We start from the raw sequence: 19,649 nt of genomic DNA, 5'->3' as shown, positions 1-19,649 counted from the left end.
AAATCTTACCAGGACTGTCACAGTATCTTCTGTAATACTCTCAAACAACTGAAGCATTCCTTCCTCCAGAGGGCGAACATAAAAAGCATTTTCATGAAGATACTGTGAGAACTGAGTACAGAGAGATATTTGAGATGGTGCTTGCTGAAGACTCTCAAACTGTTTCACATTTAACAATAGAAAAGTCAATTTGAACACAGTATCTATCACTTTAAATGATCCCCAAAACATCAATAATAAAATCAAGTGATGTACAGCCCCCTCCTCCACATAGCACACAGACATACACCTTGAGGGAAAGCAAAGACAGTAATGGAAATCCAGGCAAACCCCTCCCATGTACTGCTCTGTCACAGCACCTTATCTACCTATACCTGTCATGCACAGTACACCTGGGTTTTTGACTGTAAAAAACTTTGTGTTACTTGCTCAACTACATCAAATTAAGGCTAGGACACTCAGTAGGTCACCAAAACAAGCTGTGCCACCTTCCTCTCACCTACTGTTTTATCAGCCCTTGTGCTATTAATCAGCACAAACATTTCAACAGTTCTGCTGTGCAAAGTAGTGAAGAACTGAACTGAGTTAGAACTGACAGCAAGAGAAATGTATATATTTTATGTTCTCAGTCCAGTCCTCCATGTGGGCAAAAGTATGCTTATGCCAGTGTAAAGGATGGAGGGGTAACTGAGCAAAGTAGGAAAGGCTGCTGTCAGCAAATGTGACAGTTAAGAGAAATCCTGAAACTCTGGCTTCATTGCACTGCCCATCTTTCCTAAAATATGCTTAAATAAATTTTATAGCTAATTTATCCTCCAAAAAAGTATGCCACAGAACAGAAATATTCAAATATTCACTCAACCTCTTCAAAATAAACACTGGCGGTACTCTCAGGTTTAAAAAGTTTAGCAATGTAGAGATACGTATCACAGCACTAAAGAACCTTTTCTGCAATTGATACTGGCCACCACAATTCACCCCAAAGAAAGATACTTTCACCTTTGGTTATTTATACTACAACAGCAAGTAAAGATCCCAGGCAAACAGGGTACAAGAAATTTTTCTTATTATTATTATTATGCTGCAGTAACACAGTGTTAACAAGAAGAGATGCCAAGCTCTTATGCATGCACAAATCTGGATGGAATTATGGTCAGTTCTTAAATCTAAGGAAAAAAGAGCCGCATGCAGAAAGCTCCTGCCTCGTGTTGCAAGGAAAAAGACTGGAATTATCTGGCAAGATGCTGAAGCCCCAGCAGAAACCAGCAATCCAATGCTTAAGGAGAAAAGGAATACTTGAACCTGGAAAGGAATTGTCCACATCTATTTTGAGTGTCTGGTGGGGAAAATAGCTTGAAAACGCCAGACAAGACCTGGAGTTGGGGAAAAACAGATCAGCGCAAGTGTGCTAAGTCACTGCATGATACTTGTTTCATTTTCTGCATTAAGAAAGGCTTCTGAAGCACTCGGCGCAGAAGCTAAGGCCACACTGAGAGTATCTGCCAAGCAACTAGGGGTGTTAATTGAAGACATAGGAGCAACAGCAGCTTCAGTGACTGACAAAGGAGACTTTGTTGCTGGGCAATCACCACAAAAGCTGTGAGGTAGGATGCACTAAAGCATTTAGCTCACAAACATACAAGAATAAAGGTAGGCTACAAGAGAATTCACGATGACAAAACCTAAACAACTATCCAGAGAGAAGAATCAGAGTTGGGAATAAGTTGCACCTTTCAGCTGTGTGAAAGCACTTTTATCTGCTGAAAAACAAAGAACTGCTGATTAGGACATTAAGACAAAAACATACATGAGAAATGATGTCTATGAAAGCCAATTTATCTGACCAGAGCAAACAGCAGTTATGTCTGTGGAATGCAATCACCACACTAGGCCACATAAACAAGGAGACTCAGTTTCTGCCCCAAAGAACTTGGAAGATAACAAAATTACAGTTTTTAAAAGAAGGATGTGTCATTCAGAGTATTATTAGTGAAGCAAGAATATACTATTCTCAAACAAAGATCAATGTTGAACCTCTGGGAAAGCTTATTCTTTATTATATACATAGAAGGATTGAAAAAGTAAATTGAATAGGATTTCTCTAACTGATAAATATCCACAAAAGCATATTCATTGCCTGTAAGGAGATTAATGAAGGTCCTTCACAGAACAGTCCTTAACAGAAATGTTTTGCAACAGTTTACATTCGCTTCTACAGGTGTTATACAGCCATTCAATGAAAGAGATGAACAAGACTTCAAAGTCTGAGCCATACAAACTACTAAGCTGAAATCACAGAACACTGGATCATCTAGCAACTTTAATGCATGTTCGTCTGCTGATGCTACTTAGACAACAACTCAGATGTTAAAGCAGTTTTATTCCAAAGCATATTATACATGGACCTCCTGCACAAATATTTGTGCACAAAATTATCATCTGTGCTTCATGACATAAAAAGAAAACCTCAAAAGATGCAACTTGAGAACTCTGGAAGATATCCCTATGAAGTCACCCCATTGAGTTGTGAAAGAAGAGTCAGGTCAGATTTCTCAATGTCAGCGTACTTCAGGTCATTGCAGAATCACAGAATGGCCTGAAAAGGACCACAATGATCATCCAGTTCCAACCCCCTGCTATGTGCAGGGTCGCCAACCAGCAGACCAGGCTGCCCAGAGCCACATCCAGCCTGGTCTTGAATGCCTCCAGGGATGGGGCATCCACAGCCTCCTTGGGCAGCCTGTTCCAGTACTTCACCACCCTCTGTGTGAAAAACTTCCTGCTAATATCTAACCTAAATTTCCCCTGTCTCAGTTTAAAACCATTCCTCCTTGTCCTATCACTATCCACACTCATAAACAACTGCTCCCCCTCCTGTTCATAAGCTCCCTCAAGTGCTGGAAGGCCACAATGAGGTCTTCCCAGAGCCTTCTCTTCTCCAAGCTAAACAAGTCTAGGTCCCTCAATCTTTCCTCACAGGAGAGGTGCTCCAGCCCTCTGATCATCTCAGTGGCCCTCCTCCTCCATGAGCTCTACCCCCTTCCTTTACTGGGGGCCCCAGGCCTGGATGCAGCACTGCAGATGGGGCCACACAAGAGCAGAGCAGATGGGGACAATCACCTCCCTCTCCCTCTGGCCACCCCTTTTTAAATGCAGCCCAGAACACAGCTGGCCTGCTGGGCTGCAAGCGCACACTGCTGGCCCATGTCCAGCTTCTCATCCACCAGGACCCCCTTGTCCTTCTCCGCAGGACTGCTCTCAAGGAATCTTCCCCCAATTTGTATAAAAACCTGGGATTGCCCCGACCCAAGTGCAGCACCCTGCACTTGGCATTATTGAACCTCATTAGGTTTTCATGGGCCCACTTCTCCAGCCTGTTCAGATCCCTCTGGGTGGCTTCCTCTCTTTCTAATGTATTGACAGCACCGCTCAGCTCGGTGACTTGAAGCTTCAGAACACTTACAAGGGAGCTCTTCACACAGGCAGCCCAAAATAAATTATTTGACAAGTGAACAGTCTCCTTCATAAACCTAGCTTACATCCAGTTTATTTCATGCTGTAGTTACACCATATTCCATATGTGTTTTACAACATATTCCATACCCCAGTACATTTTCCTACTACTTGTCCAGCTAAGACAAGCATCCAGGTAGCAGTGCAATATTTAAATAATCAGCTCAACTCTTCAACAATGCACTTCCATTTAACGTTTCAAAAGCAAAACTATGATTTGATGACCATGCTGCTGGTCTCCATGCTGTCATTTTAACAGCGGCATAGAGGGAAAGGAATCTTTGCACCCACCCCTTTGCACACGGAAAATCCACCCAGCAGAAAAGACCTCCCATGCAAGAGAGCTTGCCTCTCAGGAACACATTTACAACCTTCCAGTAAAGGTGGCAGAAGTTTCCATCTGTGATTATTCACTCATGAAAGTCGACATAACTGAATATACGTACAGCTGTAATCAGAAAATTTTACCTTCTGATTTAATGGCGATATAGTGTCTGTTGCAGAATCAATGGGAAAGATCTGGACCTTCTGCTCAGTATACGTATGAAAATTCAGAAGAGCTGTTACAATTTCTTGCACAAAAGACAATGCCTGGCCAGCAAGGTCTCGCAACTTGAGCTGTGAAAACAGTTATAAAAATGACTGCATGACATGAACCTATTTAAATACAAAAAACATTCTATGTTCAGATACAAGAAAAAGGCTATGACTTCTTTCCTTCTAGTTCAACCTATAACAGTAAAGCAATCATTTATAATTTTCCTTAAACGTTTTTAATATACTACAACACAATTTAGAAGTGCATGTTTTTCTTTGATAAAGTGTATTCTATACAACAAATGGTGACTTTGCTCTACTTTGCTCTACTCAAACTATGGGCCATAAGAACAATGGCAGTTACTATAAGGACAGACTTCTAAAGATCAATAGATTAATTACTGATGACAGCTCAGTTCTGTAAGCATGGCAACACTGAGAAGTTTATAACAACTTGCTGTAAGGGAGCTTAACTAGGTACTGAAAAAACAATGGGATAAAGGAATGCTTATCCTGTTCAGTAGAACTCAATTCTCCCACCTGGACAGAACTGAGCTGCTGCTCTCATTAGGCTGTTCTTTAGTTTTACTGCAGCAGGAAGGTATCTGAGAAACAAATTCAAAATGGAGCAGTCCAAAAAAAAAAAAAAAAAAAAAAAAAAGCCTACAAAGGCAGTGAAGAAGAAAACCATGTTCTACTGTGGATGTGAAAGACAGAATAGTATGACACTGCAGACAAGAATGAATTATTCTTTGGTGATGAGCTGGTAATACTTCAATGAAGTTTAAATGATGTGAATCTATACAGTGGATCAGGTTTAGAGGGCAAATAACAGTTATTATACTCAGTCTGTGTATGTCAATTAGTTTTGCAAGGAAGGAAAACAGACCATTACAGTTTTTTTGCTGTCTTTTATGCTGCAGCCAGCGCTTCTACAAAAGAATGGCAGAGTCATAAAAATCTGTCCCAGAACATTCTCAAAATTGCAGACCATTAAATGTGAAGTTCTCTCACAAAGGACTACCACACAACTGTAAAGGGATAACCTCCATGCAGTTATTCAGATTTTTTTCTGGTACTCAGCAACAGGCTGAATTAAGACCATTTCCATCACAGAGCTGTACAGCAGGTTGCCATTTCTCGATGCAGGCTTATGAGGAACAAGATCACTTACAGACAGATCTCCAAGAAAAGGAGAAAGAAGCTATCTGAAACTCTTTTACAGAGAAATGTGAATGCACTACCTCAAAGCTTCTAGCTACGTAAGTTGGACTAACCACCTCTGCATCATGGAGTCCATCCTCATTGATAGCACAGTCAGTACTGACAAAGAATCTCATTTACTCCAGTTAAATCCCTAATACATATTGGAATTCACACAGTACTGTGGTGCATTTTTGAATATAGAGCAAATCATCTTCCCAAGGAAGATGAAGGAAGTTGGTGATATTACAGCAGTGAACTCAAACTGTTTGAAGTCATTTACTAATATTTAAATGATCAATTTACTAACATTTAAATGATCAAGGGGAATTTGGCTGCAATAAAAAGTGACTTGTCTAGAAGTATTTCATAAAATGCAGATGCATCTCACAGAGTTCTCAAAATTACACGATTTATTCCCTGAAAGGATTACAAGCAATGACAAGTAATATTAACTCATATAATATTCTAGTGTACAACCATGCATTTTACAAACCAAAACATTCTTTGGAGCTCCAGTAATGCAACTAAAGAAGCTGACTTTCGATGAAATGGAATTTAAGGTAACAAAACTTTCTGTTTTTCAACAAGAAGTTTAAATCCTCTAAACTAAAGCACCTTTAAAAATAAAACGTTAGATTTTAAACAACGCAGGTTGGTGCTGTAAAAAATAACATCTCATGTAACTTTTACTGAAGAAATACTTGAGCCTTTTTACCACTCTTCCTACGGAGGTATAAGTGAATTAAAACCTACAACAATCACCATCTGGGAATTAATGGACTAGGTCTAGGTCAGGGTGAAATGAGCAGTTAAGTATTAATAACCCAAGAGAAAAGCATCTTTAACAAGTGCAGAGGCTTTGTGGATAGAAGCTTTCTTGGAGTGCCAAGTGAGACAGGCCATCTTCTGCCACCTTGGGTTGCTAAAATGGCAGGTTTTATTCAATACCCGTGCAGAAAGTTACTTCTTTAAACATGAAGTCCCAAGAAGTGCTTACCTGATATCTTCTGTTGTGCAACGGTACATTCAGAGCATTGTACCGATTAGATCCTACAGGGCAGAAATTGAGATGTGTACTTATTAAGACACTTTTTTTTTAATAAGAGAAACACATTTATCGGTATACAGCAATTTAAATGAAAATTTCATTGCAGTAACATTATAGTTCATGTAAGTAATAACAAGAAACTGGAAAAACTTATTTAATGAGGTTGGACTAATCACTGCCACTCGAGGATTGTTACTGCGACTAAGTGGAGAGGAAGTATTTCCATGTTCATCTTTTAAAAGTGATTTAATTACCTGAAAACCCTAAATTTGAGAGGAAACCTAAGACTGCTCTTCTGTGCAAGAAGTCTATTATTATTATTATTATTTTCTACTATGTAAGAGTGAGCAGTCTTTTTAAAAAAATCCTCACAAAATTTAAGATCTGCAAATTTCAGTTACATCCCAGCAACTGTTAAATAAGATTGGTGTACTCTTCCCACTGTTTGTGTGCTCTAAAAAGCTCCTCTACCTACATCATTTGTTGATAATTTAGAATAAGATCTACTCTCCATGCATTTCAGGCTTTGTTTAGCTATAGAGCACCTGGAACGATTAGTCAAATAACAGATGAGCACACTTATAAAGAGGCAGAGGGATATTTGTACCCAATGAACAGCTTACAAAGCCTAAGCACTTAAAGAGAAACAGATCCATTCTCAATTAAATGCAATAAGCACCACTTTAGTTTAAATTGGCATAAAAGAAAACTTACAGCTTCTTACTCTTTTTTCCTGTTATTCACAATGGAATCCATAGCAAACAAACATTTCCTAACTTTCTCTCATTCTTCTGTCACTTAAAAGCTTTCCATTCCTGCAATGCTTTCTACACAAGCAAAAGTGTGCTATGTGATCATGGCAGTTGAGTAAGCAGATAAACTACTTGCATCCAAGATCTTGCTACAAGGACAACCACCTGTAGATATCAGCCAAAGCAGGCAGAGAAGCATAAACAAGAAGACAGTAGGCAAAGCTCCCTACTTGTGAGAGGAATGAAGGGGAATGAAGGGATATCAACTGAAAGCACTGATATCTACGCATATTATGCTGTACGAGGGTCAATGTTTTCTAAAGAGAAGGATCTGTTTATTTCTTTACTTTTTCCACTCCCAAGCCAAGACTCACTGGATTGCCAGCACAGAACCTGGATGGCTCACCCTGCAGCACCCAGCCAGATCAGCTTCTAGAGAACATAAGACTATTTTGAACATTTTTCACAGAGCTTAGAACCTCACGAAAATGCAAAAGCTTCTACCAGTAAAACCTATAAGAAAGACAACAAACAGCCTAGTTCTGCTTTTCCAAACTACCTTACCAAAACCAGCTTTTGCACTATTCCAGATCCTCCTACTCTCACTGCCAAAATAGTAGAGACTGACATATGCCTAAGCACAACCTCATTTTCAAGCTATTGAAAACAGCACCCAGCACTCATCTTGCACATATTGGTTTTGGTACCAAAATAGTCCTTCAGGTCAAAAGTCCCTGTTCAAAAAAATCAAAGTATCTTTTCCTTGGAAATATGAGTGAGCCCAAGATAAAAGATGAGTAAGTAGTAATCTGAGTGTTTTCTAATCAGAGGTGAGAAATGTGACAGACTTCCCACAAAGCACAGATCCTTACTTAAACAATATATTTCCATTGCTACTAGCTTATCTTTGGTTTAACAGGATTTTAAATACAATCTACAGTAACACCCTTTCAAATGAAAACCTGAACAAGTGGAGAAACTTTCATCTTTCACAATACTGTCAACACTAAGCAACACAAGCAGCAAGTTACTAAAAAGCCTTTTAAAGTTTCAGTTTTCATTCTATACATAACACTTGATACTTTAAGATCACTAAACAAAAAGATGAATGTCATCACAGAATGGTTTGGGTCGGAAGGGACCTTTAGGAATACAAAGTACAACTAGCACCAGGTACCTGTTTAGATGCCCAACTTTTCTTACATCTAATGCATTTTAATTCTTACAGTGCATTTCCTCCAGATGAACACCTAATAGTAAAGAGGGCTAAAAAACACACACCAAGGCAATACGTACTTGTGTCATTAAAAGGTACTTTTTCATTGATTATGCATAGAGATTCTTCCAGTCGACTGCCCAAAGCTGCTTGAAGATTCTTTAACTGCTGCTGACTAAATAACAGAACAAAAACACAGAAAAAAGCACCACATACACACTGTAAAACTTTAAAAGTTAACCTGTTTCACCACCAGCTTAGCTCACCCTAAGCAACCCTTGAGTGCGCAGGACACGTCTCTCTCTGATGTCAGGAAGAGGAGAGTTACAGTCATCCCTTCTCCTTTGTGTCACATTTACAATACGTGAATGTATTTTAATCATTAACAAACACATTGAAAGATGCAACAAAACGCTGTAGATCCCAAATTGCATTCTCAAGTTAAAGTTGATCTTCACATTATTATCCAGTCCCACAGTTACTGCGTGTTGTATAAAAATGTTATTTCCTACTGAAATTTGAATGGGAATGCAAAAGGGCCTCCATGTTAGCTAACACATACTTGATACAGTATTTCAACATACAAGCAGTGAAATGCTGACAATTCAGTAAATCACCACATCATCATTAGAAGTATCTTGAGAGCTTTTCAAAGCCCCCTATTTAAGCATTTTTACCACAGCACTTGTTCTCCCAAGATCTTGCAAATTGTTCTGATACATTCTGAAGCAATTTTTCCTTAGATCTGCTTCACTTGAATCTGATTGCATACAGAGAGGCAAATCTGAGTTATTATGACTGTTAATATCTCTAGGATAGAGATGAACAGTAAACTACTCCAGCATTATATACAAAGATTATTGAGTGTTTATTTTTCCAAACCAAAATTCTACACCTTACCCAGCTTAGGCCCTCAAAATCTTCATGTTTTGTTTCCAGTTTGACATCTAGAACCCCTGTACATATATTGGAGGGTAGGAGGAAGGTGTCAAAGCAATAGTTTGCTTTTTCTTTCAATAAAACATTGAAATACATGGAATTTTATCAGGACTGACAAGAATCCAAATAGACAAGCAATATATGGAGAAACTACCCAGTAAGGAGCCCATGCACATTAACACAGATCTTTATTGAAGAACAGACCCAAAACTGCATAGAAACTGTATAATATGAAATACGGTAGCATTAAGCATGACAGAAAAACTCAGATTGCAGAAGTACAGATGTTTCCCTCTTATAATAAAAAGGAATAGCTTATAATTTACTTGGTAAGTTTTGCTTCACATTTTGCCCTCTAATTTCCTAGGCATGCACACTGTCAAGTATTATATCCCTCGCCTTTCTAGGACAAAGCTTGGATCTCAAAGGAAAATGGATCCCTTCCACTAAAAAGCTGGGGAAAATACAAGATCAGTGCTTCCATGAAGGAATATTAAAATAATGATCTGTTGAGCACTGGACATAATGGCTCAAATCACTCAGTATCAGGCTTTATTCTCATGAGTCTCCCTTCATAAAGAGTAGGGACAATTTCTTACAATAACATTAATTACCCAGTCAGACACAACAGATATGTTTAAAATTAAAAGTAGATTAGGATAATGCTCTTCTTTTTTTTCAACTTCTCTTAAAATAATCCCCCAAAACTGCAAACAAGCTGCAGTAATACACAGCTTTCATCATCTTTTAAAGTCATTCACAGGTGAATTCACAATGATTGTTTAATCAGAGTTCGTAGAATTCAACTATCCTTATACCTGCCAAAATAACACATACACTTCCAAGATTACTATTGCATGGAAGTTTTTCATCTGTCCACTGAGCATTACTGTGCATTTTATCCATCTCAATAAGGATCCACATGGCAATTCTTTTTTCTAAATGCACCACAATAAGAAACTTCAGAGAAATACACCCTAACTTGACCTGGCCCGCAATTTAATTCCCCATTTTCTACAACTTGTCTTCAATACAGTAAGACTATTCTAAACTAGCAACAGAATCCTTGAGCCAAAAAAACACCAAAAAAAAAAAAAAAACAAAAAAAAACCACCTCCAAACATTCCAGCTGAATGTTCTACCTGAAAAAAAAAAGCTACTGTTCAGGAGGCAACGGAGGGGGAAAGTGGGTAGAACAAGAGGGAATTCTTAAAGCTCCATAGTTGGTTGCCTTGGTATCTTACATAACTTTTCTGAGGCTTTTTGTTGTTGTTGTTTGTTCCCCCCCACCTTCATGTGCAGCTTTTAAAAACTCCTATCTTAGTTTCATGCAAGTTCAGTAGCCCCTTTACAGTTGATAGTGTTCAATCACAAGCACTCATCTACTTCACAGCTACCTAAAGCATTCCAGCAGACAAAATCGTTTATTAAGTGCTGCTCTGGATCTGCTTGTCTAGACACACACAGAATGAAGAGGTCAAACCTGCACCACCTTGATGATATGCTGTTGCCTTTTATTTTCTATTTATCAATTTTTTTTTTTTTAAACATTATCACTCTTTAAAAGTAATCAAGTCAATCTTTCAAAGCAAGTTGTTGTTATATTAAATAAGAACACTTACCATTCTTCGGTTCGAAGCCTACAGTCCTTAGCTTCTCTTTCTAGTGTCTGAGACTTGATCTTTATGCAAGAAGATAATCTCACAATGTAATTACTGACAGAGCAAAACATTTCAATACTTTTTAAACTCGTCACATAACAGAAAAGCTCCTTACTTCCAACTTGGATTTATCATTCTGCAGCTTTTCAATGGTATCTGTGTATTTCCTTGTTAAGCTGTCCACTACAGCTTGATGCTGGGCAGCATCAGTTTCCAGAACTTCCAGTTTAGTTCTCAGCTCTGCTTCTAAACGTTTATGCTGCTCATCTGCTTCAAAGTACTACAGCAAGAAAAGAAGAACCTTGCATAAGTTTCATTCACTGCAGAATCTAGTTCTGAGTTACACTGACGTTCAGTTTCAAAACAAGTACAAGCAGAAATTCTACGTTGTTCTTTACAGAAAAAAACTATTCAGGATCCAAGTACTTTCTGCTTACCAAAAGATCTGCAATATCAAACACTTAAAATCTTTCTGGTGGAATTTTGAGAAATTAAACTTGAACCACAAGGTTTTCTGCTCACATTTTTAAAACAAAGTGAAATGTATTCTTGACTCAACGATGGCAATTTGCAGAAAATACATGAAGCTTCAAAGCAGCTCCAAAACTGTACGTGAATCTAGAAGTTTCCAAATCAATATGAGCCACATGAGTACTTCCAGTAGATTTTCACCTTTTAGTGACAGCTAATTTAAGTGAGAAAAACATCATTATATGAAATTTCACACATGGTCTTCAGAACCTGAAGTTCAAGATACTTTCTTGTTTGACAGGGGAAAATATTTATAAGCAATACAGTCGGATCTAATCTACTATTGTGCATGCAAGGATATGCCTAAGCACACTACATTTTTAGGTGCTGTTTTACTCTCTTCATCATTGTTTGTGTGACTAGTTTTATCAACTAAAAAAAGACCGAAATCTTACTCACAAGTATATGCAGTCGTTCATTCTCTTCTATCTTCTTCTGAAGATCCTCATTGAAGACACTTTTCTGCTCTTGACTCAACTGAGATGAAGATTCTGCACTTTTCTAAAGGAAAACAGATGCATGCATCATCCCCAGGTATGTGGGGGTATCCCAAAGCACAATCTCAGGTGTCTGAAAATGCACTGCAATCACCGATTGCCAACAGAAGCACATGAACATGCATTCCACTGAAACAAACACCTCTAACACCACACAGAACTGCACACAGCATTAGCTTCAAAGCAGCACTTTTTCCTTCACGCTGTTTTTACTGTACTGAAGTAGAATGCTCATTTAGTGACGACTCAGGAAGCCTCTACACAGACTTTACATTCACTCTCATGAAATGGCTTCTATAGCAGGTTCAGGACATTACTTGAATCTCGCATGATTCCAAGCAGTCAGTAACATTAAAGTCTATGCTTCCTTAGTTCCAGGATCTACATATAAGGCACATTTCCCCCCATCAAGCATCCATGTTTAAGCTGGCCTGGTCATATGAAAGATGAGGAACAACCACAGGAAGCACTCTACACTCTGCCATCAAATAGTGCAAAGAAGCACAGGAGAGCACAAAGACTACGAAGTAGGACACCTGAAACACAGGCATATGTTCCCCTCTTTTTAAAAGGGCTGCAGTCTGACACAAATCATCCATCAGAAACAATCTAAATAGATCTAGATGCAATCTACTTCATCCCCCATCAGCAAAAATCATAAGGATGACATGGAATTTTGTACACTTATATTCAATAGAACATACTCAGAGAGACTCAACAGGTAAAACTACCTTTTAGATACATTCCATTTAATATAAAGACACCTTACAATAAAACAGAACTAGGTATTCTGGCAGTTGAATACAAAAGGGAAAAAAAAAGTCAGTGGTGATGGCTCACAAAGCTCTTCAAGCCAGGCTGAGATCCTTCCAAATTTGGAAATGTCTAGAGAAGCTGTAGGCAACATAACTTGAAATAAGAAAAGGACCAAACTGCATTTTGAAGAGTCCACTGTGGTTAATAACACAAATAGAGGCACTACACTTCTCAGTCAAGCAGATAACAATGCAAAGGTGTTCAGGGAAAGGAAAGGAAGATGAGCATATCAGTTGAGTGACTTCTTCAGCATCAGTCTTCAGAGCTGATATCGCACATTTTGAGGGATACCCAAAGAGATGAGCACGTACCTTGTTCTTCTTGCCCCTAGTTTCACTTAACGAAAGTTCATCTTGAAGTAACTCCACCCGTTTGGCAAGCTGCTGATTCCGAAAGGTCAGGCTGTCCATTTCTTGTTGCAATTTTCTCAGTGATTGGTCCTTCATCTTCAGTTGCTCCTTGGTGATGAAGAAGTCCAATTAAAAAAAAAAAAAAAAAAAACCACGTTATTTTAATAAAAAAAGCATCAAAAGAACTCATTAAAAATAGTCTTTCTTTCATATTTGAACCGTGACAAGTAAAAAACATTCTACTTCCTTTAGCTGCCTGCAGATCATTCTCAAGTAGATATTTAATTCTACAAATTAACCATTGAGAAGCAACCTTCCGCTTTCACAATACCAGCACCTGCAGAGACCAATGAACACAGCAGCCACAGAACAGAAGTTCTTACTAAGCTAATATCTTTATTTTTCTCTTCATAATGCCAAGTTCAAAAAACCTTCCATTCTCCTATTTTGCCACAGCTGAATACATTTGACATGAGCAGTTTTTGGATATTACCTTCAGAGATGCAGAGTTTGCTTGCTCATCCACAACCCCCTTTTTCAGTACTTGGTTCTGAGCTCGAAGCTGAAAAATAAAGAGATGCCACTAACTATGCAGGACAACCAAACAAAAGCCTCTCACTAGAATGTGCATAAAACATCATATACTCTCATGACAGCACTAGATGTGCACGCTTCTTACAGCATTCTGTTCAAGAAGGTAGTTCCAGGCAGAAAAGTTGCACCAAATTTGTATCCTGAACTGACAAGAAACACGATGTTATTTTACCAACTGAAATTCCTGAGTCAAATAGAATAAAATACTTACTATCATGAAGATTAGTTACTAAGATACAATTAAGGTTTCAAGAACTGTAAACAGCTAAGGAAAAGTCACAATCCTTGCTTGGATTCATTGCTACTTCTGCCTCTTCCTTCTTCTCCCCATAGCTGTCTATGACATTAAGAGAAGCTCAGAATAAACAGTTAAAATCTCTTTCAAGAAGAGCTAAGCTATACTTTAAGGAAAAATACATATTACCATACGTAGCAGCAAATAATCCAGAGATCAGCTCAACAAACAGCTGAAGAAAATATAACAAAGCATACAAGAAGTCCTCTCAGACTTTCTTATGAAGTTTACAAATCTGAGCTACAAATCACTGAGGTGAAATATAACACTCAAGAAGACTCTTTCCCAGTCACTTCACGGAGTACCTCTACCCTGTGGCAGTAAGGATACCAACAGCATCAGCTTCCCATTTCTTGATGATTGCTTGAATCCTGGTTTCTTTCTTCAATGGTAGATTGTATTCATTTGATATGTTTTAGTCCAGCTGTTACAGATACAAATTGAAGGGGTTTGTATAGTCCTTGGGAACACCTCTGGCAGAAGCATATAAGGCAAGATTCAATGTGAATCAGCAACAGCACACCTTCTCTGATGACTGAATATACTTCAGAAGGTCAAAACCCAATTGACATCACTAAACACAGGCTTTCACCCTTCAGTATTCCCATTGTGTTGCTAGGGCATCACAAAGGTAAGAAAAGAAACTCGCAAGAGCACCAGAGACTTCCAAGCACAAGGTGTCCCAGCAAGAAGAAGCACTGCAGTAGCTTTCAATTCCTCTTTCTGACACAGCCACTAAGGCAGCAACATGTGAGATGCAGAAATGAAACAGAATGAACTCGCTCAACTGTGCTGCATCAAGTTAACTACGCTGAAGTGCAATCCACCAAAGGCTGTCACAGATTGAAAGCTCTCCAACTACTGCTTCAATTAGGGCTGTGTGAGAGAGCAAGAAGCTGTAACTCAAAGGGAAGAAAAGTTTGAGAACACAGATCCTTCTTCTGGACTGCTCTGAACAGAGAGGGAAAATTATCCTTTGTCAGATACTTCTCTTATCACTTTGTGAATCTATTGAGCTCTTGTCTGCCCCATTCCCTGGCTTTCACACCGTAATCTGAGAACAGACACATAGCTTTACAGACCTACTCTCCTTTTCCACCTGCACACAATAAGCCACCAACTCTCCAACTGATTACTTGCATGAAATGAGTTACTTGGAAAGGTGATCCCACAGCGTTCTGGGGCTGTTCAGCAAAAAAAGGAACAGGAATAAAAAAAAAAATAGTTCCCACAGAGATCCAGTGGAACATTGCAGGCTGACAGCTGCAAGACAAAGTTAAAAGAACACTTCTGGACAATGCGATTTTAGAAGAGAGTGGATCCAGTAGCTGAAATATTCCAAAGCTACAGTCAGAAGGTCCACACAGCAAAGGAATTAAGCAGCAAAGTCCCTCAGTTACCTTATCCCGAGCCATATTTAATGTCCAAGGTACAGCAGAACCACTTTAGAAAGCAACAAGAAATATGAACAGACAACAGTTGTGACAGACAAAACCCTAAAATCAGTTCAGTTTCCTTAAGTGTTCCCACAAGGTGAGTTTAAGAAACACATATCTATCTGTGAATAATTTAGACTCAGTACAGTCATTTACAGCAGTTCCAAGAATAGTATTTAATGTGTTATTCTGTAATCTTGAGAAAAGTGTCAAATGCAGTCAGTGTCTTGTACCAAGCTCCTTTTGATGTAGAGACATATGAAAATTAAGTGCTGACTTTCTTTCTCAATGTTGTAGAAAAACTCTGATATTCAAAACCAAAGTTTCATCTTCTTTTCAGTGAACAAACAAAGAGAAGAGCTTTGGATTAACCACAACTCCCACCATCCAGGAAATCATTTCAAATGCACTGGAAAAAAAAAAAAACACTTTATCCAGGGACTTTGCGAACACTTCTGCAAGCAGCATAAGAAACAAGAAGCAGTCAGTCACCTCAGACAGCTGCAGAAGGATGGGAACAGGGGTAGGACAGATGTGAAGTCAAGCATCCTCATCGCCAAGAGGCTGCAACACCCCTGTGAGCACCCCGACTGCCCCTGACATCCACATCCACCAGTCTGAGCAAACTCAGCTGCAGGTAAGAGCAGCACAGACACACACTCAAGAAGACGGCTAAGCCTCACACCTGACTACGAAGTGAAAAGCCAAGGGAAAGCACGACTCAGCTCGCCTCCTCAGCGCTGCAGAACCACCTGCTTGTCCCATACATGCTTTGCAGACGATGCCACCTCTCCTCCCTGAGGTTTGACCAGCCGGCAGGCGGCACCACCGCGCTCCGCCCGCGTCTGCAAACCCACACCCCAGCCTGCCCTCTCCTCACAAACAGGCGATCTTCGGCACCCCCGTCACCTCGACCCGCACAAGCAGTAGCCGGCGGGAGAGCGCCGGGCAGCACCGGGGCTGCGCGAGGAAGGGCCCCCGGCCCCCCACAGGAGCAGCCGTTAGGCGGCGGCAAGCAGCGGCCGCGAGGGAAGCGGCTGGAATGCTCGCGGAAAGGCTCCCGATACCTTGGAGTATTCCTGAGCCAGCTTCTGGTACTTCCCCTGCAGCTCCGCGGTGGCCGCCATCCCCCCGCCCCGGCACGGCCGCACCGGCGCTAACGCAGCCGCCGACCCCGCACGCCCACCAGAGAAAGACGCACTTCCGGGTTCGTGCGGCGGCGGCGCGATGACGTCACCACACCGCCTCGTTCCCGCGAGGGCTGAGGGCGGAGCTTAAGTCGCCGGCGCCACCATCTTGACGCAATTTCCAAGATGGCGGCACGGAGGCGGGCGGGAAGGCGGGTTGGGTCGCGCGACCCCGGGGAGGCGGTCCCAGCGGTCGCCGTTGTCATAGCAACGGCCGCCGGGCCCTGCGCAATGCGAGCGCGGGAGGTCGGGCGGGGGCCTTGAGGCGGCGCGGGCGCCATTTTGGCGTAGCCCGGTGCGGGGCGCTGCAGCGCTGCCGCTCGCCCGGGTGGGGCGGCGGTCCGGCTAAGGCACGGCTGGCGCTAGGGGGAGCCCCGGGCACGAGCCGACGGCCGCCTGCCAGTGTGCCTGTCCGGGCTGTTGGATCTACCTGGCGCTTGGGTCATCCTGTGGGTCAGGCGCTGAGAAGGGAAGGGTGGCCAACTGCTGCAGTGCGAGCAGTTTGCTCGCAGCCCGCGGTCTCAGGGTCCATTTTCAGTCTTGGCAGCCTGTGATTCCCCGGAGCCCTTCTGTGCCACCTCGCGGGTCCCTTTGTTTCAGAGCCGCGTTTATCCTCACATTTGGCGTTTGTTGAGATGCGTGTACGCCATCGGCGCTCTGCATCGCAGCCAGTGCACTTAGTTATGCCAGACATCTCTCTCGTAAAGAGTTCTGTTTTCGAAAATGCCTGAGGACAGGTGTGCAAGGAAAAGAAATAGTAAGGCAAAAAATGGTGCTACACCAGCGTGCTGTGAGCGCCTGGTGATGTGCAGGTGAAGGGCTGCCTAGTTAAGGATGGACATGTAAAAGCAATTCATTATTTTTGTGTAATTTCAATGGAATCATTATTTTCCACTGAATTCTAATGTGGTGTCTTCATAGTCCTTCAGCAGTAGGCAGTGCTAGCAGTGCTAAGTGACCATTTTCATACCTTCTTTTCTATTTGCTTCCTTTTAGAGGGAAGTAGTCGCCCACAATGGGTCCTTCTCTTCAGCCTTGAAGCTGTGATGGTGTGTGCTGCTGTTTTTCTCATCACAGGAGCAGTGTTGTCAAGCACTGAATAGGGCATGGCACTCAGCTTAGTAAATATGTTTGTATCTCCGCAGGAATCCGTGTGTTGGAGGACATGTCGCTGATCTGTATTGCCACGAACAGAGACTGCATGTTTTTAGGAAGTCTAAAAGAGGGCAAAAGCAAAAGACATCACTATTCACCCCAGTGATTTGCTGCTGTTCTGACTGACCACAAGAGCTCAAATGGCTTTACAGGAGTAAATAATCTCTAACATTTAATAGTAGACTCATATTACACTACTACTCCATTTTGTATTCCTTACTGAAGTTCCTAACAAAGTACTTGGAAGCACACTGCAATTGCTATTCAGCATACAGGGGTTAATCACAGCCCGCTTCACATGGCACATCTTTTAACAGCTCAGTGTGGTAAATGTTATACTGGTGAATTATTGAAAACCTTTACAACTAATGCTAAGCCTGTATTTTCAGGTTTGATTTTCTAGGATGTATCTTTCATGAAATGTTAGATTGAAATGCTTTGAGCATATGTTGCAAAATGTGGCACTCCCATTTTGTGATGAGTTCAAAGATGCTTTTGTGATAGAATTTTCTCTTTACGACTGATGCAGTGAATGCTGACAGAGAGGTTTCACAGCAGAAAGCTGGGAAAGAGAGCTGATGGACATAGGGTGTGTAGCTGTAGCTGAGTGAATTGCTTCCCCACTGACTGCTGCAGTGACTGATTGGTGGGGGAACATGGACTTTATCGACTGCATCCATGTAGAATAGCAAGATCCAAACATACGTTCTGTCATATAGGGTCTTTATCATAGGAGGTAATACCAGTTTCTTATAACACGAGCAGATTGAGTGGATCAAAAGATAGGTGGTCTTACTGCTGAAAGGCTGTAAGGCTGAGAGCTGACTTGAGGTTTTTAGGCTCATCAGAAACAGGTCTACTTCAATGCATTTTGAGCACCAGGCTGGCCTCGTGTATTTCAAAAATGCAACGTCTCCTAATCAGCTTCTCATAGATCATGCATGAGAATAGTGCTAGCAGCATATAGTGTAATTTATCACTGTTCTGTGGTGGTACTTGGTAAAAAGGTCAAGTCAAAGTTCCTCAACCATGTATGTAAAAGAAAGTTTATTTTTTTACTTTCTCTTAGCAGATTGTCAGATTTATCCTTTTGATTTTGTCATTGCAATTATTTGCAATGCTATTTCCCCTTCTTACAGCTCTGAAAAACTTCTTTGTTGTGCTGTTTCCACTCAGGCACTTTCTTAATATCTGCCTTCTTCAGAAAGCAGGGCTGTCCAACCACTGCACTGGGGAGGTGCACAGCACATGCTGCTGCAGTGCAGCGTAGCCAGTGATCCGGTGTGTAATTGTGTAAGATTGACTCTGTCATCATAACATCAGAGCAAGAAAGGTCGACTGGGTAGAATGCCAAGTAGCGTGTTGCGGTTTCCAAAGAACCCCCAAAATATTGTCTTCTGCAAGTCCACCCACATGAAAAAAAGAACACATTACCACAGCAAAACTTGAAGCAAGCTGAAGCATGTTGAACAAAATAATCCCTTACAAGGGTCATATAGCATTTGTGCTTGTCTTGTTGGCTCTCACTGGGGTGAATAAAGAGCCAAGGATATACAGTGGATCACAGGTTGTCCTTTTTTCACATCTGCACCCAGCAGCTAGTACAATGGGTGCTGAATTCTAGGCGGTGCCTCAAGATGGAGAATTTATTTAGGAATTACAGTGATTGTTAGGATATGTTCCATTTTCAGGCTCATTTATCCTCCACTCCTTGCTCAACAGTGCTTTTGCCTCTATCTATCTGCTTAATCAGATTGCTTATCCTGTAAATAAGTGCATATAGAGAAATAAACAACGAATGTATTTTCAGTCACCCAGGATGTTTTCTGTGCTTTGTGAAAAATAAACTTCATTGTCATCGCTTGCATGCTTTCAAGTCTTCACAACAAAAGGGTTTCTAAGGTCTGGAAAAATTT

At 40.9% G+C, this 19,649-nt stretch overlaps 1 protein-coding gene across 5 annotated transcripts in view; it reads right to left on the bottom strand.

Annotated features, from left to right (window-relative positions):
• Window positions 1-16,541, bottom strand: part of PPP1R21 (protein phosphatase 1 regulatory subunit 21) — a 28,593-nt gene extending 12,052 nt beyond the window's left edge. For 2 of the 5 annotated variants that reach the window (XM_042813592.1, XM_042813622.1), the window contains exons 1-10: window positions 16,459-16,541; window positions 13,560-13,628; window positions 13,028-13,174; window positions 11,803-11,904; window positions 10,988-11,152; window positions 10,834-10,892; window positions 8,353-8,447; window positions 6,254-6,306; window positions 3,982-4,131; window positions 10-111 (exon numbers count right to left, since the gene is read on the bottom strand). In XM_042813592.1, the coding sequence (XP_042669526.1) occupies window positions 10-111; window positions 3,982-4,131; window positions 6,254-6,306; window positions 8,353-8,447; window positions 10,834-10,892; window positions 10,988-11,152; window positions 11,803-11,904; window positions 13,028-13,174; window positions 13,560-13,628; window positions 16,459-16,518 (1,002 nt within the window). In that variant the 5' untranslated portion in view covers window positions 16,519-16,541. Of the gene's footprint in view, window positions 1-9; window positions 112-3,981; window positions 4,132-6,253; window positions 6,307-8,352; window positions 8,448-10,833; window positions 10,893-10,987; window positions 11,153-11,802; window positions 11,905-13,027; window positions 13,175-13,559; window positions 13,629-13,711; window positions 13,801-13,871; window positions 13,890-14,289; window positions 15,801-16,458 lie in introns of those variants that run through there. The other 3 variants (XM_042813601.1, XM_042813615.1, XM_042813608.1) reach the window with 3 other exon arrangements.
• Window positions 16,542-19,649: the final 3,108 nt, after the last annotated feature.

This window comes from Centrocercus urophasianus, unplaced genomic scaffold (genome assembly GCF_019232065.1).
Source record: "Centrocercus urophasianus isolate 14NV4802_14NV808 unplaced genomic scaffold, USGS_Curo_1.0 seq_10, whole genome shotgun sequence".
Lineage (NCBI taxonomy): Eukaryota > Metazoa > Chordata > Aves > Galliformes > Phasianidae > Centrocercus > Centrocercus urophasianus.
This window is presented reverse-complemented; position numbering and strand designations above follow the sequence as displayed.